This window comes from Condylura cristata, unplaced genomic scaffold (genome assembly GCF_000260355.1).
Source record: "Condylura cristata isolate star-nosed mole 26May11 unplaced genomic scaffold, ConCri1.0 scaffold00005, whole genome shotgun sequence".
In the NCBI taxonomy this organism is placed as follows: domain Eukaryota; kingdom Metazoa; phylum Chordata; class Mammalia; order Eulipotyphla; family Talpidae; genus Condylura; species Condylura cristata.
The window spans coordinates 22498558-22523268 of record NW_004567106.1 but is presented as its reverse complement, the minus strand read 5'-3'; the positions used below and the strand labels follow the sequence as shown (position 1 = coordinate 22523268).

The 24711-nt window shown below is 35.4% G+C and overlaps 1 protein-coding gene across 2 annotated transcripts in view; it reads right to left on the bottom strand.

Moving 5' to 3' along the window:
• The window catches only part of ITGB8 (integrin, beta 8), an 81765-nt gene that overhangs the window by 35165 nt on the left and 21889 nt on the right, over positions 1 to 24711 (bottom strand). For both annotated transcript variants that reach the window (XM_004676754.2, XM_012720949.1), the window contains exons 2-5: positions 13072 to 13157; positions 7419 to 7590; positions 2155 to 2401; positions 708 to 873 (exon numbers count right to left, since the gene is read on the bottom strand). In XM_004676754.2, coding sequence (XP_004676811.1) covers positions 708 to 873; positions 2155 to 2401; positions 7419 to 7590; positions 13072 to 13157 — 671 coding nt within the window. The remainder of the gene's footprint in view (positions 1 to 707; positions 874 to 2154; positions 2402 to 7418; positions 7591 to 13071; positions 13158 to 24711) is intronic.

The window sequence follows — 24711 nt, the reverse complement described above, 5'->3', positions numbered from 1 at the left end:
CAAATAAACATATAATTAGACCTTATACAATCACATAGACGTGAGCTCTGATCTTTATCTCAAGTAAATGTTAAGTTTGAGTCAAAATTCAAGGCAGCCTAGAATGATGTTTATAAATACAGTGCTATTATATGAACGATATTAACTTTCATTTATGTATCTTTTACTTTACTACAGCCATTTGATCATACTGTCTGCGGCTTGAGATTTCCAGTGGAAAGACAGACCAGGTTCACAAAGTGCACAGTATCCACTACAACATAAGAAAACAAGCTGTTGTTGGCTCTCCTTTGGAGAATGGTGAGTGAAAATAACATGGTGGAGGATTGTGGGTGCTTTGCTAGCGATGTGGTGGTATACATAGGAAGAAGTATGAACCTGTACCCCTAAGTCATATACAGTATTGTAAAACAATGCTACTTCAAAGAAAAGTCATGCAGTTAAAAGGAAAAAAAAAGTAGCCCCTTTGGGAAGGACTTTACAAGTACATAAGTTATTCTTTCTCTTATGTTTTCCTATTTATAACCTCTTCTAATTTAGCCCCTTTGTCCTCACTCACCTCAAAATGAATGAGTGATGAATGAGAAATAGAAAGAAAAATTGTATTCTTTTATGCCATTTTCCCTTCATAATCAAAGAGAAATAAAATTTTAATTCTTGGGAAATTTTGTATTTGAACAAGCATACAATAAGGTGAAATTTCTTACCTCACATACAGCTGCCTGAAGCATAGCATCAAAACCTCCTTCAGGTGTATCTATATTTCCAGAAATCTTCTGTCTGTGAACAGCTTTTTCAAATTCAGTTATGTTCTCCGTCAAAGAGAGCACATGGATGTATCCATGGGGAGGCATGCAGTCTAAATTGTAGTCACTAAATAGAGAAAAAATACTTGTGTTGTGTCCTATTTCCTTCAAAACTTTAAAATACTAGTCATGATAAAATCGTGTGTTTGATGTGGGAAGAGAACAATTTGTTTTACCAAGGAAATTTTATTAGAGGAAAAGTAAGGTATAAGTTTTCTGATTTATGAAATCAGAAAAGTTTACCTCTGTTGAATAGTTCTTTGGAAACGGAATATGATGGGTTGGAATTGGAAAAGTAAATACGACTAAACATGTGTCTAATGTTGGAAGCTAGGGCTCTATTATGCTGTATACACTGAGAGTTACTAATTGGAGGTCAGAATTTGCAGTGATTTCCAGTCACAGTTGAGCATAGGAAAACTGAAAAACATGTTTTGGGAAATGTTGGGAACTTGGTTGAAATATAATGGTCAGAAAATTTTAATGTACAGTTGTTTTAAGTGACTCTTGGTGTGGAATTATTAATGTGCAATCAAAATTCATTAAAATTGTGTAGAAAATTCTATGATGTCCCAGAATGCAAAAGTATCAGGAGTTGTATGGATCCTGTTCCATTACAAAATATAGCTAAGCTATTTTGATAAATTAGAGTATGTATTGAAAAGTGATCTAGGCAATTTATGGAAGTAGAAAGATGTTAAAATAAAATGTTTTATGAAGGAAAACTGAACACATTTATTTGTTCCTGAAGATTCAACAAGCTAATTGAATATTGCATGAGAAATTTGTAAGGTCAGTTCTTTCAATGTGGCAAGTGCTGTTTAAAAACAAACTTCCAAAATGCAAAGAAAAAGGGCTCTTCCTAGCAAGCAGATTCTCATCTTTTGAACTTCTAGCAGAGCTTTCTTTTAAGTCACCCCAGGATGCAACATTATTGTAAAAGAAAAATACAGCAGTAGCTGCAGTATTTGCATAAGTACTTTAAGATTTGAACAACCTAATTCCAAAAATTTGGAGCACTCAGAAAGGAGAAATAAAAGAATTTCAAAAAAGTATTTATCTATTTGGAGATTTAGCAGAAATTATTGGAGATTTATCAGAAATTAATATTATTATTTGTGGTTTTGTGATAAGAACTAAGTGAACTGTGTTTGAATAAATACCAAATTAAAAAAGTCTAAGCTACAGATAATTTCAGAAGTTTTAAAATACTTCCTTTCCAAACATTTTTATTTTTCATTTAAGAAGACAAAATAAAAATTGTAGTAAGTCATATATAAAGACAATGAGAGTTTTTAATAAAAAACTATCATTTGGAGCTGTGAAATCCACATCAAACACTAGATACCTGCATTGATTATGAATCCTTTCTGGGTGGATGCTAATATATGGTGAGACTGTTTTATCAACATATGAGCCAAATCCAAGGCGGAAGTCATGGGAGAAAAATGCCATTTTTCTAGATAAATCATTTCCAACAGAATTTAATTTTTCAATATTATTGTGCATTGATGCCGAGACATCAACCAGATAATAAAGATCCACAGGATATTTCTTCAGAGGATGAATTTTTAGCATGAAATTAGTTTCAGCTCCTAGTTCAAAGAGAGACAAACATGTCGTATTTAATTTAAACATTGCAGGATAAGCTGTCAATAAATCATTCACATTTTAGATATAAAATAGTTATCACAAGTTTGTGTGTAATGAATAAAGTCGGAAATATTATGGAATGATTATAATGTAATTTAAAAACCATAGCAATGTGTTAGTCTCCAACTTTCACAATGCAATTCCCACAATTCTCTGAGGCAGATAGAGATAATAACCAATGGACTAGCTCATTGTAAATATAACGGGGTATGTATTTATCACCAAATTGTGGGGTCTGTCTCCTTAAAAGAATCAGATAGATTTTTCTCAATAGACTCGGAGTATATGGCAATTGATTATGACAATTAGAGCTTAATCATGGCTCTCTGAGCCTCAGAAGGCTGCTTAAAGAGTGAATATTGTTTTGAGTGGAGAGCATTGAGGACCCTGAAGGTAGGTGTAGCTCCTATTTTTGCCTAAATTCTTAACCCCTTTTTAATCAGAGATTAATATGCCTTAGGTTTTTGTCCTTTTCCTAACTAAAGAAATAATCACTGTTTTCCCTTTTATGACTCAGAAGAATATAGCTTGGAGTTCTCACCTATTTCTAGGTTTACCAGTTAACATGATCTAAGAATCTCATCTTTACTTTCAGAGTAAGGATAAGGTTATCTGCTTTTCTGTCACATGAAGTCTCCCTGTTTATGTCAGTAATGCCCCAGGTCCTAAAATGCAGGCTAAATATTCCTACTCTGTTCCATTATCCTTTAGAATTTGCAATCATGTGATTTCTCCATACATAAGTCATTAAACTTACTGTCTTTCTTTGCTGACCTATTTAATGCTATTTCAATTACGTGTCCAGATTTTGAAGCTCTCAGAAGGGTATTGGATGATTTATTTGCCCCCTTACAACATGAACTTTTTTCTTAGAATCTAGAAAATACAACATAAAAAAAGTAAGCAGTGTTTATCTCAAAGGAGTGGCTAACTGTGGCTTTCTAATTTGAAGAAAACCTAAAGTCATCTTACTAGCTTATCTATTGCATAAAGGTATAAATGTATTCTTTTGTGTTAAGGCACATTTACTTATGAGATGTGAAAATTTTGGTGCTTATTAGTATATTAAGCTATTTAAAATGATTAGTACCTCCTAATGAATTAGTTGATAAAATTCAACCTGTTTGTCTGGAGAAGGAATGAGACAATGGTGTAAGGAATGGCCCCCAGGCATGTAACACTGAAGACCAGGCTTGGTAGGGGACAGCATTTGTCCAGAGCACTGTGGATGCTCAGTTAGAACCTGTTCAAGAGGGGTCATAGAAGCAAAAGAACTGGATAAGAAGAGAAGGTCACCATAAGGTGATAAGAGGGAGTCTCCCCAGGACAACTGGGACAGTTTTATTTACTTCTCTGTCCATTATCATCTGCTAAGGATGTGCATTCTTGTACACGGGATCACTACCCTACAGAGTCAGTATCACATATTGATTGTCTCATGCATGTGATGAAATGTTACAATTCAAATACAGGAAATTTACTCAGTTCAAAATAGGCTGAACCCAGGCCTCACTCTGCTTGGTAAGGAACAATGTGCCAAGTGTGGATTACAGTGTTTTGACACCCTACATTTGAGACACTCCACACAATATACTCTAAAATTGGCTTTGGGTTGAATAGTTATATATGAGGGAGAAAAATTCTCTTAGCAAAAGCAGAATTACCTTTTTATAGATATGTTGTCTCTAGATAAACCCCCACTTAATTCATAGTGGGATGCAACCACTTAGGGCTCAAAGATGATAACGAAGAGGTTTTGAATATATTGGATGAGGAGAAACACATCTACAGTTAAGACTTAACAGGCTCTCCCTGGTGGTGCACCGGGTTAAAGCGCAGTGCTATAAAGCTATCCACAGCCACTGCAGCACGGCAGACCTCTCCTCTCCCACCTGTTGTTCCCACCAGCAGTGTCTGTTAGTGGATCGGCCTGTTCTATTCCCCACTTTGTCTCTGGTGAGTCCTCTTGACCTCCCATCTCTGGCCTGTACCCCGTTCTTGTATGTATAAATAAATAAAATCTTAAAAAAATAAAAATAAGACTTAACATCTGTGACCGTCATCACTGTGATGCAGGCAGCAATGTATTAAGCTGAGAGTTAAGTGGGGATGTGTGGATATTTTCACACATGTGTGACTAAGATCTGCTATGTGAGAAAAGATAAATGTTAGATTTTACGGTAGTATCTGGCATGCACACACATGTACACACACACAGGTAATCATTACTATTACTAAATTTTAAGCAATATTAAGGTAAAAACTTAGTCACCACTGAAGCCTCTGGGTTTGGTACATGCAGACCCACTCACATTTTTAACTAAACTGTATCTGAAGCACATTTTGATGCAACATTTCAAAGGCCCACACATTTATCACAATAAGAAGCTAATACCTATGGATTCTTTTCCATAATTCTGGAAGAGATTAATTTCTGTCTGTAAGAGGAAAGAATTATCATGTAGTCCTCAAAATTTATGCCATAACTTATATTATTATGAGAAAAGCTTCAACCTCACGCTTTGAGATTACAAATTCTCAGATTCTTATTTTCTTCAATTTACTTTAAAAGGAAGAAGAGAGTTAGTGACACTGAATGAAAAAAGAGGTTTTAGTAGAAAGCTGAGCCCTACTTAGGACAATTGCCAGTATGGTTGAATAGCTGAAAGAAGTAAAAGCTGTCGGGATGAGTTTATGTAACTTAGATAATGGTCAAACATTTCTGAAGGTAGTACTGATGCAACAAATATGACTGGACATTAAATAGGTAACTAAAAACATTCGTTTAAAGATGACGTTGAAAAATAGTCCTAAAATTTAGAAAACTGTAGGAGAAGATAAGGCAGCCAATTTCTACCATTATACTGGAGCTGAGAAAAGAGGTGGCTTTGGCGTGAGACTGGTTTGAAATAAGACCCAGCACATTTCTAAATTTCTCTGTGAAATAAAAAGGGATCTTTGTGTCAGGAATGAAAGGGGAGAAAATATACTATTTCTCCTTTTATGTTTTTTGAATAAAATTCTGAATTTAGGAAGAATACCTGACAAATACTGCATTTTAAATAATACTTAATAGAAGACCTTTTTTATTACAGTATTAAAATGAATCAAGTTTAATAAACTTTTTTTGAATTGTTAAATTAGAGAAAGATTACATTAATCCCTATATTCAATTTTTTATTTCTGAAACATAATTTGTGAATTTCCTTCTCTTATTTATCTTCTTAAAGATTTCATTTTAGTGTTTTAGGTATTGTAAACTAATTTCAATAGTCTATCTCTGTTAATATTTTTCCAGAAGAGGTGTAGGGGAGAAGACTGACCAAAGACAGAGTGGGGCAAAGAACAGGCAGATGTACTGAAATACAATGCAGAGGGGAGCAGCAGGTGGTTACAGAGGAGGTCTGCTGTGCCATGTGGGTCAGCTCGCTGGCCTGCCAGGGATTGAACTCATGTTGTCCGACTGGCGACAGTTTGATAGTGCTGTGTTTTTTTTTTGTTTTTTTGTTTTTTGTTTTTAAAGATTTATTTATTTGTGCATACAGAACTGGGGTATAGGCCAGAGGCTCAGAGGCGGGGAGAGGCTTCACCAGAGACCGAGTGGGGAGCAGAACAGGCAGATCGACGAAGTACACTGCTGAGGGGAGCAGCGGGCCGGTCAGGAGAGGTCTGCCACACCATGTCGTCACCTCCGGGGCAGGCGGGAATCGAACTCATGTGGAAGCGGCTTTAGATTCTCAGTGCTGTGCTTTAACTCGCTGCGCCACCAGGGAGGGCCAGATAGTGCTGTGTTTTTAAACAAGCAGGCCCTGACTTGTTTTTTAAATTGATACTCAATTCCCATTACTGTTTGGCAATATTTCTATGCCATATAAAATAACTGCTTTCCATATCTGTTGTGAATATCTTCTAGGGAAGAAAATCAAAATCACCTCTGATTTAACTTAAACTTCGCAATTTCCATAATCTTACTAACAATTTTATTTTTGCATATACCTTGCCAACTGTTGCTTATGTATGTCTGAACTAGTTGTATAATTGTTTCATATGGTGAAGAGTAAAGTCTAACTGGAAGCTTGTAGTATTCGTAGGACCAGGAATGAAATGGGCTTTGTTTTTCTGGTAATCAAAGAGTTTAGAAGCAATAACTCAACTTTGGAATATGGAGGGAATGTGGCAATATGGTTATTTAAAAAATTAATGACAGGACAAGACCACCCTGAATGCAATTTAGAAGACTTAAAACTAAATGTGTCTATTTGAGTGATGTACAGCTGTGGGCCGGAAATTATACTACCAAATGTAGTTTCTGCCCTGGGATCCTCTAGCACTGGAAGAAAATGAAAACTTTTCCATGGCTTACAACCTGTGCCAAATTGTGGAATACATACGATGGAAGAACAAGTCCAATAAAAGTATAGCAAGAAAAGTACTTGTTCACCTCAGAGATAACCACCAAGTACCCATGTTAGTTATGATAATTATAAATTATATTTTTCTGTTTAAAAGTTTATAACAAAGGTTCTAAACTAAATTCATATCTCCTCTAAACTCACTAATCAAATGATAAATTCAACAAATATTTATGTGCCAGTACTGTACTAGATATTGGAGAAACAGAGTGGAATAAAATGTGTTTTCTTTCTTCAGAATTGGCAGTGGGGTAGCAACACAATTATACTAAATGTGATCAAGTTTGGAAATACATAATTCTAATATAGTGTGGTCAGGTTAGCAGACAGAGGTAGAGGCCACACAGCTAGCTAGATAAAGACATGAATTCTGGCATGATAAAGACTAGAATTCTAATTTTTTTGATTTTTTGCCAACTGTATTTCTACTCCATAATACTTTTTATTTTTATTTTTTATTTTTGTCAGAGTAGTAAATGTGAACAAAGGAAAATAAATGCAATTTCAAATTAAGAAGCATCATAGATTTATTTGAAAATCACCGAACCTGGGCGCAGCTGTATCAATACTTCTGCTGGTGTCACCTGGGTATTAATTTCATTTTCACTTGGTATTACACGCACAGATGGATATTCTATTAAATCAGTTGAGCAGCCTTTGCTTATTAAATTGGAAATAATATCACAACGTTCACTCCTTGATCCACCTGAAATGAAATCCTGTTTAAAAGAAGGAAAGTCACTAACATTTTTTTTCATATCATCTCAGTTATAACCAAAGAAAACCACATAACAAATATTGCAAAGGATCCATCCCCTAATATTGCACAAGTTATGCTACTATTCCAAATAGCTGCAGCATGTTTCCACTGTGAACACTGGCAAGTTTTTCTTGTGTAAAGTTTAGATTTCTGAATCTTTTATAAAGAAGAAAATTAATATTAAAGAGGAAAGTTATCCAATTACTTTAAATATTGTTAACTGGCCATTGTAAAATTATAGAAATTTAATTCTTTCTAAATATTTTACTTTGGAAAGGTTGCTCCAAAAGAGAATTTAGCCAAAATAGACCATTTGGTGGTTCTAAATAGAAGTCTCAGTTCTCAAAGAACCCCGTTGGTATGTTTATTATATACCATTATGTTTGGAACATGAGAGCAAATCCTTAGAAGTCACATGCATACTTAAGTACTTAAAATTCATAAAAGAATGATGAATTGGAAGCCTATATTTCTTAGATTATAAAATCCAATTTTTATACATACAATAGGCTGTAATTCAGTAAACCAAAGAAGCTGCTCATAATGAGGTTAAGAGATTTACTATTGCAGCTCAAATTCTCCTGATTTTATAATTGAATCTAAATCTAAAAATTTATCACTAAGCAATGGCTAGTTGATGGTTGTCCAGTAAACTTAGAATTAGTGGAGCAAGCATAAGTTTAATTTACAACTGAAAAATACTGTGTTTTTGTTTTTTTTTTTAGCTTTCATTGTAACCATTCAGGATTTTTGTTTGTTTGTTTTCCCTAAGATGAGGAAATACATTAAAATGTATAGAAATATGTTTTGTTACATACAGTGTTGGCCTGAGTTATTTGGGATATTTGTTTTCATATTAGCTGGATATTTGCTCACTGATCATCCTGGACGTGGCTATTTTGATATGGTATTCAGTAATAATTCCTTTAGTTCAGCTGATTCAAAGAATTGCATTTATAATCAATTAATCAGTAAAAGAATGTTGATTAAAGACTGTGGGACAATATTTTGTTAGGTGCTGAGGATATAGAATGTAATGAGACAGAGTCCCTACCATCATAAAGTCAACAGATCATTGGTGAGTTCAGTTAGTCATTAATAATTGTAACTAAAGGGTGGTGAATTAAAATGTGAGTTTCATTAGGTTTGGGGGATTGGCATTAGACTTAGGAGAAGCACAGAATGCCATTAGCTTATGATGACTGGAGATTATCAGTCTCATGTTAATTGGATATGAGGTCAGTGATTACAAGTAGGGCCATTTCCACTGATGCTGTGAGTAATTAGATGGCTAGTGGTAGGCCATAAGAAAGCATTCAAACAAGCATTTGCACTTAATTCCACTTTCTCTTTAGAATAGGGATTGAGGAGCAAGGGACCATGAGACACATGCAGCCAGCCCATGGTCTGTTTTTGTTGGCTTGAGTTTTAAAAATACTTTGTACATTTTAAAGGATTATAAAACAGTACAGAAGGAGAATGTATGATAGTGACAGTGTGTGGCTTATAAAGCTTAAAATCATACTGTATAATTCTTTACAGTACTGACCCTGAATTAGAATGTGGACCCCACTTGTAATATAACTATAATTTAAAAAATAACATGTCCTTTCCAATCAGCAATTTCAGGTGTGTTTGGATAAATCACTTCATGAGAAGAAAAAAACTGAGATTAATTTGATATTGACCATATATCTAGATTTTAGCCTGAACTTTTGAAATGTTCAGAGCCTTAATTTCTTGTATCCAGGTGTATTTATTGATAAAATTTGGAGATATTAAACATAAGATATAATTTATAAATGACTTAAGGTTCCTCAGAGAAAAAGACAGACAACTATTGCATGTGTTGCTTTACTTCAGAAAGCCTCAGTCTAGGTGAAGTTGTCCCACCTGGAGCTTTACATGGTCAGCAGCAGATGAGGGGCTACATTCATTTTACAGATGTAAGCGCCCCGGAATGCCACATCAGGAGAGCAAATAAATTACAATCTCTGATTTTTCTCTTTCTGTTTGGGATTTTGTTATTTGTATGTACAGAAGGGAGTGTGGTTAAATCACTTCAACTATACATCAAGCCATGCCATTTGACCTTTAAATGTCAAGTCTTCTTTTTGCTGAAATAAGCATCTGTCTCAATTATTTTGCAATGTCTGAATCAGCATGACTGTTTTTACTCCAGTGTAAAACCAAGTTATAAAAACACCGCCAATTTGACAATTAGGTTTAAAGAGAAGCAAAAGACCGTGGCATCAAAATAAAGAATGGAATGCTGCCCCTACCCTCTGTGGCCTACTTTCCATTTTGTAGAAAAGGAAAGAATTTGAAACCACACCCTTTTAATTTTTGATTTTAGTAGTGTCATTGTAATTTCTTCTAATTCTTTTGTTTCACTTACTCTAGAAGAAATACATGAGAAAAATCAGTCTTTAACTATCTACATCTAAACCTGTTTGAAAGGCAAAGGAAAGAAACAAATACCAGATGGTGGCATGTGACAGTACATAGAAACTAAACAAAAGGACAGATAAAGCAAATTTTAACCACTGAAAACTGATTATAGAATCCAGGAATCCAGAGGGGGAAGAGTAAGAAAGGAGTGAGAATAAAGTTGGGAGGGAGCATAGTGGATTTAGGTGGTGGGTGATGGTGCTTCAGTGGTGGGTGCACTATGGTAATAATATATGAAGTGGAGGGAAAGCCCATCCTCCTAAATACAAACAACAAGGTAAACCAGTGTTACCTCAATGAAAAGGAAGGAAGGAAGGAATGAAACAAGGAAGCCTATCTGAGAATGAAAGCCTGTGTTGAAACTATCCTGGTTGTCTTTTCATCAGCTTTTACTTTCACCCATTTAATACAATTATCTGGGGATATATATTTTAAGAAAGTTTAGTAATCATTTCTGAATTTTCCTGACTATCAGTCTGCACAGAAATGAAACATTTTTTTCACCTTTGATAGTGAATGCCCTTCACATAGTATTTCAATATAAATGTGGTCCAAGGTTGTTCTCTAAACTGTTTGCTATGCAATCACATCTTGTATCCACCAAAGTAGGCAGGAGATGAAGAGAAATCTTTCAAACATGGCAAATCTTTCACATGTTTAAAGGAACATTATTGCCATCACAGTAGGCAATAATGAAAAGATTCTGTCTATTGGAATAATTACTTGTGTGTAGTATGACGGGAAAGGAAGCAAAATATATAGAAGGACAGATTAATTCACTATGCAAAGAATGCAAGCAAATTAAGTAAATCCTGTTTAAATTTTCTAGTGGTCTTTTACTTTTGACCAGCTTTGAAAATTATATAAACCAGGCTTAATTTGTTACTGTTTATCTCTTGTAATCATGAACAGATAAACTACCCTTTCTTTCCCTATCCCTTCACCCTTGCTATTGAGAAATAAAAGACATCAGTTGCATGCTTGCCTAATGGTGGCACTCTGTCAAAATTTAACATTATAGTCTTTCCCTTGAAGATATCAAGTCAGCCTTTAAGGAGTGGACAGCTCCTTTTAATGACTTGACAATACCTGGGCCCCTATACTGGTTGGGTTTCCCTAGGTTGTGTTCTTAATTCAGGCAATCCCCTTCATTTCCTGAGCCTGAATGAGATGATCTGGAGTCTTACCCAAGTTCTTAAAGTAACAACTCCCACTTCTTAAGCAATGCCTGTGTTCCACATGCTTCTCACATACTGCTTCATTTAATCTTCACAATAATGTGTCAGAGATACAATTATTATTTCCACTTCAGAACTAGGGAAAACTGAGATTCAGAGTATTTAGGTTAATGTGTCCAAGTCTATATAGGTAGAAACTGATGGAACTTGGGTTTCAATCCAAGTTGATCACACCTCAGTCTCCTTTTTTAATACATAAATTAGATGATTCATTATTGCACAGAATATTTGGGGACCTGAACAGCCAAATGATTTCTGAAAGTTTTCCAAGATCCCCTTCTGAAGGATTTGACCAGCAGCAGACACAAGTTTGCCTCCTCTTCTGGGCAGCCATTTCTCCCTTCCCCCTTGGCTTATCTACTGCCATTTTGGCCTCCTAGTCCTCTGAATAATCAAAAACCCTCCTTCCATGGTAGTACTGACATTGTTCCTCCCATAGCTGTGATTCTCCAGATTTTTAAAGCCAGTGAAATACAAAATGGAGGAATCTCTCTGGAACTTGACAGTCTCTATCACTATGTTGTTTTGACTGACAACAGTGTTTCCTTGCCATCTTTTGAAATTTGTCTAAACTATGCTCAAAATGTTGTCAGCACCTAATATCAAGTTGGCTTAAATATCCTGACTTTAAGGATCTTCCTCAGATAGGTAGTGTAAATCTAAAATGGAGTATTTGTTTAGGGCCTGGAAATATCAAGCCAGGACACATCCCTGACAGAGAAAAACATAAAAGTAAACTCAAAAGTTAAATTTGCAGGGATAAAGAAAGGAGATACAGAGTAGAGTGAATTCCTGCTGGTCTTTTGGCTCACAGGAAGTGATAGGATTGATCTGAAAAACTGAAATTGTCCTATGTCATTTTCTGGTTCCTTGTATTCTGGCAAAAGCTACATTTCTTTTTATGTTGAGCAGAGACCAACAAAAAAAAAACTATTTGCTCCAATTCCCAGGAGGTACATAAATAAATATAAAATTACCTAGGCCATTTTATTAAAACCAAATTAGCAGATGGTTTCTTCACTATAACTTATTATAAACATGTACTTTTAACTGAAGATAATCAACAAAAGAACCTCAAAATACAACTTTGGAGCCAGGAAGGAATACATTATAATAATTTTACTAAGATGTTACTCCTGGTAGGGTACAAAAACACTATTTTTGAATAATAAACATTTTTTCTGAATTAATCTCCATTCCACAGAATTTAAATGTACACCATATCTCATGAACAGGGTCACATGTCAAAAGAAAAGCATCCCATTTTTTATAAGCAACCAGGGAATTGATATACAACATTATGAAATAAAAATAAGTGAAAAATAAGGCTAATAAATTAGTTTGCTTTTCTTTAATAAGCAAGTACAAGACAGTGATCCAACTTGGATATATAACCTAACACCCCAAGCTGCAGCAAGAATTTCACACCAAAGCCTACTGACCTATCAAGAGTTACTGTGTTTTGCCAATTCTCTGTATAGAACAGATGGAAAACATAAAATGGTTTGCACTTCATTTCAAAATTACCATAATTTTCCTACTATAATGTTATACTTCATTTTATATTTAGCCAGATATGCTGTTTCCAAGCATAAAACCAAAGAAAATTTTCCTGATGTTCAGCAGTATCTTTGTTTTTCCTGATGTACCTACAAGGCACAGAATATTAGGGCAATGAAGTCATGCTAGAGACGGTGAACTTTGAGGAAAAGTAAGAAGTGCAAAAGCAATTTGAAAAGGGAAAGGCATACCTCTTGGGCACACCATCCACATTCTGGACCCAGAGCAAGGCACTTGGCACAGGACGCAGCGTTGGAGGATGCACATCTATTGTCTTCTGCAGTGGGAGATAAAATGCAGCACTATGGTTTAGTCTCATATTGGGATGTTTATTAAGATCTTACCAAAATGTGTTCTAAAACTGAAATAAGTAGGTCAAGAGTTTTAAGAAATTTGTAATTTCTTTGGGAAGAATTAACCTGCTCTATCTGTAATTAATAGATAAAGCATTCCCAAACAGTTACTATTTGGCTTTATACATTTTGGGGAAAGAACAGTGAATTAAAATCTGATTTTCATTAGGTTTTGGAGGTTGGCTTGAGTTCTAGTGCAGAAGTAGAGGATCCTCCAAATATGTGTGTGCTTAAGTTCCACTATATTTCATATTACCTGAACCATGGGGGTATTTTTGGAGCTATAGATTTTCCAGTAAAAATAATTATTGCTAAAGATCTCAATGCTAACATGGAAATGCATGTTGAATGATAGTGAAAGAAGTTGCTGGAAAATGACATTGATTGACATATAGAGTAACTTGGGAACTCATTGTTACTAAGAATATTGTGTTAATATTGATTATTTTGTCTTGAAAGAAATCAGAATTGTAATTAATATATGACATGACTCCAGATTTTAGAATTAATGAAGTTAAAATTAATGGTTTTAGTTAACCCAATTTCACTTCTGATTGGATCACTTTAAAGTGACCAGCTCACTCTTCCACAGATTAAACTCTTGATTGTGACCTTTGAATGGCATGGTTATGACTGAAAACTGCCTTCAGCCCTCTAGCTACTAACAACTTCTGTAATTAAAAAGAGGCTCACAATTATAGATGTAAGCACATAAAATGTAATAAGGTGAGTAATTATCTTACAATGAGTTTTCAGTCAGTAACATACTTTCTGTAGTTTATCCTGTATGAGATGTTCCAAAGACACTCACAACATTTTAAACCCTTCTTTTTCACAGGCAAAAGATATCACATAGATTTCCTGGCCGTAAGCAGACACCAGAAAAGATTGGAAAGAATTATATAAGGAAATGATAAAATACAGTGTGATAAGCACTACAAGAGAGCTATTATGAAGATACTATAGAAACTTGGAGAGGAAATTCTTATTCTGTTTCAGAAGGGGGGAGGCGGACAACGAATGAGGACAGGTTTAAGGATGACACCCCTGAGGCAATGATATCTGGTATGGTGCTTTATGACCTCATTTTATTTCTTCTGATCTTTCTTTATCTTTTAAAAATGTACAGTAGGCATGAAAGAAGACTACGTGAGTTTGTGTGGGCACTACCACATTGGGCATGATAGTTTGAAAGACGTAGAGTCTACAAAATCTTTAGCCGCCCCATCTAATTGGGTTCTCTTTCTTTCTCTCTCAGCTTTCCCCAACATTCTAAACTGCAGGATTAAAAATAAATATGATCTGGAGGGGTCATGGAGTGGGTGCTGTCACTGGGAAGAGAAGAGGAGCTACTGGTATATAAACAAAGCAGAGGGATACTAATTGTGGTGGTTGTGTACATTTCTTTCCTGCATTTCCCCAACAACCCAAAGAGTTAAGTGCAAAATATCCTTCCCTGACACCCCTGCTGTTCTCATACCTCACCCCAACCCCTACCTTTTTGTCCCTTTGCAGTATTCTTACCTTAATCTTTGTATCGGCTTTTGAAATGCATTATCCAAAACTTTTTCCCTGATCTAGATACACTGGCTAGAATTTTCTTCACTGACCTAGAGTTTCAAGGACTAAAAATAACTGTTTTCAGCTTTCTTTACTACCAGTGTGGTCACCTAATAAGGAAGACTTCATAGCCTAAAACCTTCCATCTAGCTTACCCTGCAAAACTATAAAACCTCCTAGTTCCTAAAGTATTCAAAAGAGGGAGTGACTTTTTTTAGCTTGTTTGGGGGAAAACATTTAGGTCTAGAAATCAAGCACAGTTGCAGACCTTTTTCAACTTTTTAACTTAACCTTAATGGAACATGGAATTAAGTCTATTTCATAATGTATTTCACCAACGCTTTCACTCAGTAGATGGACTTTTGCTCTGGCAGTTAACATTGTAGTGTATTGGAAAGGAAGCTGCAGATTCTATGACTCTGTTCTTTGTTTCTAATGATTGTCTGCCTCTGTCCTAGGTTAACCCAGATTCAAGTTCAAGTCAGGCTCTTTCTTCCATAATACATGTGCTAAATAATGAATTTACAAGCAAAAATCTGTTTTTATTTTTGTTGTTGTTGTTGTTGTCATCGTCTGCTTTCTTACTATTTTCTTTAAAAAGTTCTAGTGCCAACCTCTGTTCTCAGACTTCAACCACCTCCAGAAGATGATTTGAGAGAGACAGAGATTTAGGTCCTGAAGAACTCCATGGGAATAGCATAAAACATTGCTAGAGAATGTCATGGTTATACATTACCCAACACAAACCAGATCCTTTTTATCTGGTTGGCAGAATTTTAGGACTTCTTTTACTTTTTAAAACATACACTTCAATACAAAGATAACATGCTACTATCACACCAACTATATGAATTCTTTATGCTCATATTATTGTACTATGGAAAATATTAGTATGTGCTAGGAAAGTATGTGTTTTTGTCTCTCATTTCTCTCTCTCACACATACACACACACACACAAACCCTCCCTGTGGGATTAGGAATTTTCTATACACTGTTCACACATCACTGTGTGACTGGTGTTTACAGACACTGGCAGCTTGTCATCAGCCTTTGAGTAGTTCATTAGTCAGTTCAACTCCTCATGCAACATTGTAGGAGGGCTGCTCTCCAGCTGTGGTTTCCTAGAAGCCATCAGCACTAATGCCTCATTAGCACATGTGCCTGATTGTTCTTCTTCCTCTACCAGAGATGGCAGCTATTTGCCCAGTGCTGTCATTTAAGCATTTAAGCACCTCATGCTTTTGTTCCAGTACTGTTTTTATTAAGTATATTTTTAATGGATCTTAAAGAAAATTTTTATCTCAATGAAAGAAGAATTCTGATTTTTAAAACCACATATCATAGAACCTCCTTTGTGCCTACTTTTTAATTTTAAATATTTCATAAACCCATGTCATTAAAAACTGTACTGCCATGACAGAAGTCAGTAACATCATGTTGTCACTATGTGTATTCTAGATAACTCTCTTTAATTTCTGAGCATAGGCTAAGAGTATTACTTTTCTCATTATGTTAAAACCAAAGATAACAAATGTGATGAGATAGCTAAATGGTTACCAGAAACAAAATTCCAAATTTCTGTGGTATGGCTGCTCAGCAGCCATGTGCTGTTAGGCCAGTTACCTAAATTTTCTGAGGGTTCATTGTATCTGTTCTAGCACAGGGTTAACTAAACCGTTATCAAAATGCTGGTATGAGACTAAAAGAGCAAGCGTCAGTATGCAAAAATTGTCTAAGGGACAATTTTTTTTTTTAAAGATTTATTTGTGCATACAGAACTGGGGTACAGGCCAGAGGCTCAGGGGTGGTGAGAGGCTTCACCAGAGACAGAGGGGGGAACAGAACAGGCAGATCGACGAAGTACACTGCTGAGGGGAGCAGCGGGCGGGTCAGGGGAGGTCTGCCACGCCATGTGGTCACCTCCGGGGCAGGCGGGAATCGAACTCATGCGGAGGTGGATTTAGATTCTCCATGCTGTGCTTTAGCCTGCTGCACCACCAGGGAGGGCCCTCTAAGGGACAATTTTAATGGTATTATGAGTTAGGGTATACATACATATCTACATATATGCATATATGTGCATATGATACAGATATGTACTTATTCTACTTCAAATAAAGACATATTGTCTTTAAATTTGTTGTAAATATAAAATGATGTCCTTAAAATGAAAGATACTGAATCATGATAGGTTTATAAATATAGCTAATAATGACTATATAATATATAAAATAATGATCAAATAAAAAGCTACTGCATTTATTTTAATTATTTAAAAATGATTCTTAAAAGAAAGTTTAATGAAATAACACACATTACTCCAATCTATTATAAATATAATTTAGCATAAATATAATAGGAAGTTCTCTTCCCATACCTTTGATCACATTTTGCAAAATAAACATTACTTGATCTGACTATTTTTGGATTAAAGGATTAAATATTTATGATGCATGTGAAATGACCTCTCTGTCAATCATGAAGTACAATAAATACCCTCAGCAACAGTCAACATAAAAATCAAGAATCTACAGTACAGAGAATGTAAAAGTCAGGAATTTACATGTACAGTTACTTAGGTATTCTTTGTTTTAGATGATGTCCTTACTCATATTATTTTAAAAATGTCTATAGAAATGAGAAGAAGAAGAAAATGTACCAAATCCGGAGGGGGTGGTACTAAAAAGAGGCAATAGAAGGACCAATGTTTAGGTTGGGATTTTGCCTTAAATCAAGTGATCAGATCAAGTGTAAGTTTTGTGAAATATTTCTAATGTTTTTCTGCTCTAAAGTCTGTACAAACTAATTTGATGTCTATCAATCTGTGGGTGTGTGTGTGTGAGAGCGAGAGAGACAAAACAAAAACTGATAAATATTGTAGGACTGGATATTCAGAATCAATCATCCTAGATTATCCTGTTATCCCTAGACAGAATGATTTGTGAAAATGCAGAAATGCATTTTTTTTTCCAGGCAGTATCCCTTTCCTAATTGCATTTAGTATACAAATTAAATTAAAATTTGGATAATTGTATAAAACTACTTCCTTAAAAAAAAAAAACCAACAAAGTAAACACTTATAATGAGCGCATAGTTTACTTTGATAAGTAAAACCAGGCAAATAGAGCTCACTCACGATAAAATTTGGCATAAGAATTCAGGATTTCCTCATTCTGTATGTGCATTATCATGGTCGTGTAAATGTAACAGATAATCTTCAGTATCCGTGATCTGAGTATTGAAAACTATCTTTTAGACAAATATTTAGCATGTTGTCATTTTATATAAAAATTAAAACAATGAAATAGAAGTGTTTTAATCACTTGCGATTATCTACTTATTTCCAAGTTTTGATGAGGAACTGTTTCCAAAAGGCCCTACAAAAAATCAGGAATGGTAGAGGAGTTTTTGAACATTGGACACAAGAAGTAAAACCAAGGTCAGTTAAACTGTCATAGGGATTAAGTTAAGGAGCATAGGAGAAAGGAGGTAGCATGAGATTCTTCAGACAGTACAAAAGATGTGCTAGAAGGAAGTTAGTGTCTGAGGTGCTACCTCTAAACAGAGAGGGAGAACAAAAAAATATTTGTATTTTTCTTTTTCTCCTAATTTTCTACTTTGACATTATATACATGATACAAAACTACATCCTTTATTAGCATTTTTTTACACTTGCTCTTTTAACTAGTTCAGAATATATGCAACAAAATCTTACTGTTGAAATAGACAAAGAACAGTTTTTATGAAAATAACTAGCATCTCTGTGGCAGAACTTGAAGTAATTTTTATATAACATGTATATTTCAACTATGCTCATATAACATTTATTAAAAATTTACTTTAATATTTGTTGTTTGCTACTAAATTATACATTCAGAAAATGCTACTCTTAGCAGCAACATATGGCTTAGGCTGCAAATTCCTCTTCTCTGCTTCTACCTCACTGCTTGCTTCAAACTTGTAGCAAATAATCACTCACTCCATAAAAATGAAAATTATCTTCATGGTACAAACCATTTTCTTGAAATAATTTGGTCTCTACTTTTACTTGAAAATACATAAGTTTTGATGTTTAGTGAAAAACAGCTGGAATTCTTTACTTTCTTGTCTCCTCTGTTAACTGTTCCAGTGATTAGGTTTGATAGTCTAAAAATATATTTGAAGGAAAAGGCATGATAATGTTCAGTTCTCTTATAGTGGCTCAGGAAATGGGTGAGGGAATAAGGACTGGAAAAGAAGATACAAATATCTGTTCTCCTAAGGAACCTGAGATAGAAATTCTTGGCAAGTGATTTACTGAAAAGGGCAGTGAAGAAAGAAGGTCTGGAATGGGCATGGAAAGTCTGTAAATAATGTTGGAAAGTCTGATCTCAGAGCGATCCCATTCAGATCCTAAAGCACAAATGAAACCATGAAGTTGTCCTACCTTGAGGTAAGAGGAAGGGGTCTGGTTTTTACAGCCTTCCATCAGTCAGCCCTTGGCCATGGGCAGCCTGGAAGGTAGAGGCAGGCTCGATTAACCTTGCAGTCATCTCTGAGCCAAGTGGTTCACTTTGGTGGAAGCCCATTCTTCTGAGAACATGGTAGTTGTTCACCATAAACAGCCAGCACATAGAGCAATTAGGGATGGCACAACAGTCCTACAAAGGGGTTTTGGATGGGGCACCAGCACCTGTAGTGCCTACTAGAATGAAGAATGATTGGAATATAGCGAATAATGCTACTTGCCTTTCTGTTATTTACTAGCAATATCCATTCCACTGAAAGTGGCTTTAAGGTGGACAGAAAAGCCTGGTTTTTTAGCTACCTTTACATTGATGGTAGTTATAGGACTAGATTTGGGATCCAAGTGAGGCAGAAGTTGATGAATGCAGTAGAAGTTGATGAATGCAGTTTCTGTGCTCAAAGAAATGTTCTCAAAAGGGGGCTTGATTTAGCGGAAGGTCCCTTTTGCCCTTTGGCCTTTCTGCTGCTGCTTGCCTGGAACATGGATGTGGTATCTTGAGCAGCAATAGTTCTCTTCAGACCTAAGGGAACCTTCCGTATGGAATCCAAGTAACAAGGTAAAGGGGTCTGAGTTACTCACAGCATCATATTGTTGATTCTATTGCTCTCAGAACTGTTTCTGATGTTAAGAGTGAAATTTCACATTCTTGCTTAAGCCCCAGTTTTTTAAACATCCCATCACTACAGATGAACATAATTTCAAACTGATAAAGTTTCATCTGAGTTTTGTAAGATAAAAAGATCTGAGCATGAGTAATATAAATGCTTTTTAGAGCTATTAAGCCTAACATTATATGATGTAGACCACCTACTTAAAAAAAAAAAGTGCTATGAAATGTAAGTTTCAATAGGACAGGTGCTTTAAACAATTCTTTTTTTCTACTCCCCATATCTGAGATTGTACAATAAATGCACGATAGGGTAGAGGATACAGCTCAAGAGTTAGAGGACTTGAATACAATAAATATGTGATGATGAATAGACAGTATTCTAAGTTGAAGTTGATTTGTCACTTTAATTTCTGGGATTCATATAGTTGTTGATTATTTGTATTTAAAAAATTTTACTTTCAAAACCTATCTGTTACTAAAAGCAATATGCCTATGTTTATTTAATGATATATGTCTACGTGAACTTAGCTTGATGTTTCTAAATGAAAAAAGCAAACAAACCTAGTAACAAATTGCTTTACGCTTGGCCTCCTAATACTGTACTTCCTGTTGATTTATTTTGAAGAAAGGCAATTTTCTTTCCAAAGAACTATGAATATATGATGCAATGACACTGAATTAAAATTGTACTTTTCATTGCAAACAATGTTAGATGCAAAGCCACCAGAAACGCTTGTTTTTTTCATATTGCTTATATCCAAATACAATTTTAATTCAGCAAATATTCTTTGCCCCATAAGGTTGAGTAATTTTTTACTGAACAGAACTTCCAAATGCTAGCGTTAGGAAAGAGCACTAATATTTTCTCACTAACCAAATTTATTAGAGTTCTATTATATATTTTAGGGACAAATTTCAACCCCCCTTGTTATATAGTAAAAAAAAAAAATTGATATGCATACAATGGGTGGTGGCAGGAGAGCCACTTTCAACTTTGGGCAGGTTAAGAAATGCCAGAGTGGTGCTATACATTCCTTACTGTGCCCTGCCTTGTTTGGAGCAACCCCGGCATGAGTCAGTACTGAAAGTGGGCTGGCTGGATTGCACAGATCAGAGCTCTCAGTACTGATAGTATTTACAGGAAGAACCACTGGAAGGCACTGATGACACTATTTTGGTTTGAAATGGGTCATTACAAGAAGGCTGGTCTGTTGTGTCATATCAGTACCTTTTCTTACAATTCATTTAACTACACCATATAACTGCCCTTGCTTTGAGAGAATTCTGATTTTAGCATACATGGGGTAATTGTATAATTTTGCAATACCTCAGGATACATTTTAATTTGGAAGGGATACTAGCAGTGCAACAGGTGTAAACTATAGCTCTACAGGCAAGCTGAGGCCTCAGGTCACCCTGAGCACACAGTAATTTAGTTGTGTAGAACAAGAAATAAGGACAATACACCAGGCAATCTATGCTGAGGGTCACAGAAAATGTAAAAGGAGATAGAGAAATCTTTAAGTTAATGTTTTCATTCAAATGTGGCCTGAGAGGGTTTGAAGGATAAGTACAATGCAGAAATCTGTCTGAAGTTTGTTGGATTGTTTTAAGGTGATTTTGATTTACAATAGGGTTATGTCTTGATAAACCATAAATTGAAAATGTCATCAGTCAACACTTAATATACCTAACCTACTCAACATGAGAGCTTAGTTTAGCCTACCTCTCTGATACTCAGAATTCTCTTAACACCACAGAGTGCTGGTTATTTACTCTTGTGATACTGTGGCTGACTGGAAATTGTAGATCCCTGCTCTCACCCAGATCACAAGAGTGCCACACTGCTTGTCATCAGCCTGCTAAAGGTCAATATCCCAAGTATAGTTTCTTCTGAATGCATATGGTTTCTGCACCACAATAAAGTCAAAGAAATTAGCAAGTTAAGCCAGTGTAAGTTTGAAACTGTCTATATATCCTATCTATATCTTAACACATATTATTCAATGATGGAAAGGTATAAAGAATTTTTGCAGCTGATAGTGGCTTTGCAATTTGGACTATTTCCTAGAGAAAAAAGTGCCTTTTGGTGGACCAAACAAAGATTGAAAACTATTTTCAAACAAAAATAGATTCTGAAGAGGATAAAATCCTGTTTTTCAGATGCTTTTCCACCTGAGCATATTGCTATATCTCAGACACTCACCTGGTGGAAATTTTTGAGAAAGGGAGAGGAACTCCGGAGGAAGGATTGGGCTAAAAAAACACAGCACCTCTCAGTATAGCTTTCCTACTTTAGACATGGAGCTTCAAAAAGAATCAAAATCTCTAGGTTCAAGGAGGGCTCCAGAGGCCCCTCTGAAGCAAACTCTGGTTAAAATTGCATTTGTCTAACTTGGAAAAGCAATATTAGTCATGTGCTTTGTGTCTTGTTTTAACTGGAACTTTTCCATACATTCCAACTGTCCTGTTTATGAGGCACACTCCCTTTTACAAAAGCCAAATATTCACCGATTTCCCATTCTGTTCCTCTAAATAATGTTTTTAATCTAACAAGCTAGAGTTCCAGGGGCTCTTCCTATTTTCCTCTCCAATTCTTGGCAGGTATGAATTTCCTTTCTTCCACGGGGGAAAAAAAAAAAGCACTGCTATTTCTGTCAAAACCTCAAATGCCATAGTTAAGGAGGTAAAAAAAAAAATGCCCCAGGATAGTAGGAATGCATTTTTTTATATTATAATTTCCAAACCTGAAGTCATACTGCAGTTATGCACTTGATTAGAGCAACAAAGCACCTTATAATTAAAGAACTTTGTTCTAAGTAAAAAAAGAAAAGAAAAAATTATAATCCAAAGTGAAATTTTTATTCATTTAGCTTTTGATTTCCTATAATTCCATTTCCAAGGTAAAACAGATTTTTACACTTGAAACTGTTACTTGGGAAATAAAATCCATAGGTGCATTAAGTTAAAATTAGGAAAATAAAAAGTGTCAAGTATTAATATTAAGTGCTCACTCTGTTTTGGTTCCTGAACTAAGCACCAAGTATTGTCTTTCTGAACCAAGTATTATTTTATTGAAAGTGTAAAAAAGTTCTATGAGGAAAGTATTACTATGCCCGTTTTAAAGATGTGGAGGTAAAACACAAGCAAAGCCTACCCTAAAGTCACACAGCTAGTACGTACAGAAACCAAACTGAATGCAGTTCTGACTGTAGAGCTTTTTCTCATAAGCACTGTTTTATGTGGAATACAGAATAATACAAAGGCAGACAATTATGCTGAAGTATGATTTAAAACCCTGGCTATTTAGTGCTATTATTAGTCCATAAGTGATGACTCAATAATAATTCCCATGTAGCCCAAGATAATTGTTTCACACAAGTATGTCATTACTTTTCCTATCATCAGCCCCACTCTAAAGATGAGGATGTTAGATTCTCCCCAGTAGGATTATTTTCTGTCCTCAGTGCCAAAGACCTCCCAAAGCATTTCAGTGGCCTTTTCAAAGTTCATGTTATTTCTATGCACAAGAAAATTCTAAGTTTTAACACCAGAACTCCAAGCCTGAACATCTCACTGAGTGCTGAATCAATTTGGTTGGCACTTTTTCAGCATGGGGGAGAGCTTCTCCTTTTACAACTGTGTTTCCCCAACCTCTTGCCAGGGGAAGGCGCTGGGCTGCATGCTAATTTGGTAGAAGTACTTGAAATGGTGTTTGCAGTTGCTGTTTCCATTTGTGAATTTCCAGTTCTTCTCTAGAAGCCAAATCTGGAACAAGAAAGTAGGCAACTTGTTCTTGTCCTAACTCTGCTTATTATTTGACCTTGGCTTCATAATTTAACTTTGCTGAGGTTTTGCTTCCTTGCTGATCAGGTAGAAAAAGTGCTCACTTTCTTTGTGTTGTCCTTTGAGCTGTGAAAAAACTTTAGAAGACAGAGTCTGTGTTTAAATGACATGATTTGTGGAGAACATTTGCTGTATAACAAGTGCAATTCTACTGGCTTATGGGAATATTTTAAGATATCATATATAATATGAAAGATTTATTTTATGAGAACACCACAAGTCCTATCTGTTACATATTGCATGATATACCATGATGCAGAATCATTACTTTTTATGTTTTATCAATTATAATAATGAGGGCAACTTCTGTGGGCTTGGAAGTGTTCCATGTGGTGACTGTAGAAGTAGTTTCACAGATATACACATCCGTCACCCTTTGATACTTTTACAGTTTCTTGATGTAACTTACATCAATAAAGTTTATTTAAAATCAGCATTTAGGGCCCTCTGTGGTGGTGCAATGGGTTAAAGCACTGCACTAAGAATCAAAAGCTACTTCCGCATGAGTTTGATCCCCTCCTGCCCTGGAGAAGATCCACATGGCGTGGCAGACCTCTCCTGGCCACAGACCTCTCCTGGCCGGCTCGCTGCTCCCCTCAGCAGTGTACTTCCTCGATCTGCCTGTTCTGCTCCCCACTGTCTCTGGTGAAGCCTCTCACTCTCTTTATCTCTGGCCTGTACCCTAGTTCTGTATGAGTAAATAAATAAATAAATAATCAGCATTTAAATTAATAGATAGAATATCTTTTGGTAGATAAACGACAATAAAGTGCACAGTGAGGAAACAACAGCATATACAAAAATTTTAAATTGCTTCTCTGATATTTAAACAGCAAGCTAATGTCTTATGATATAAATCTTTGACTTAAAGATCAGGATGTGGTTAACTAAAGTTGTTTATCCTTACTTGTATTTACCTGGTTTACATTAATTCTATTCAGATTAAATTCTTTT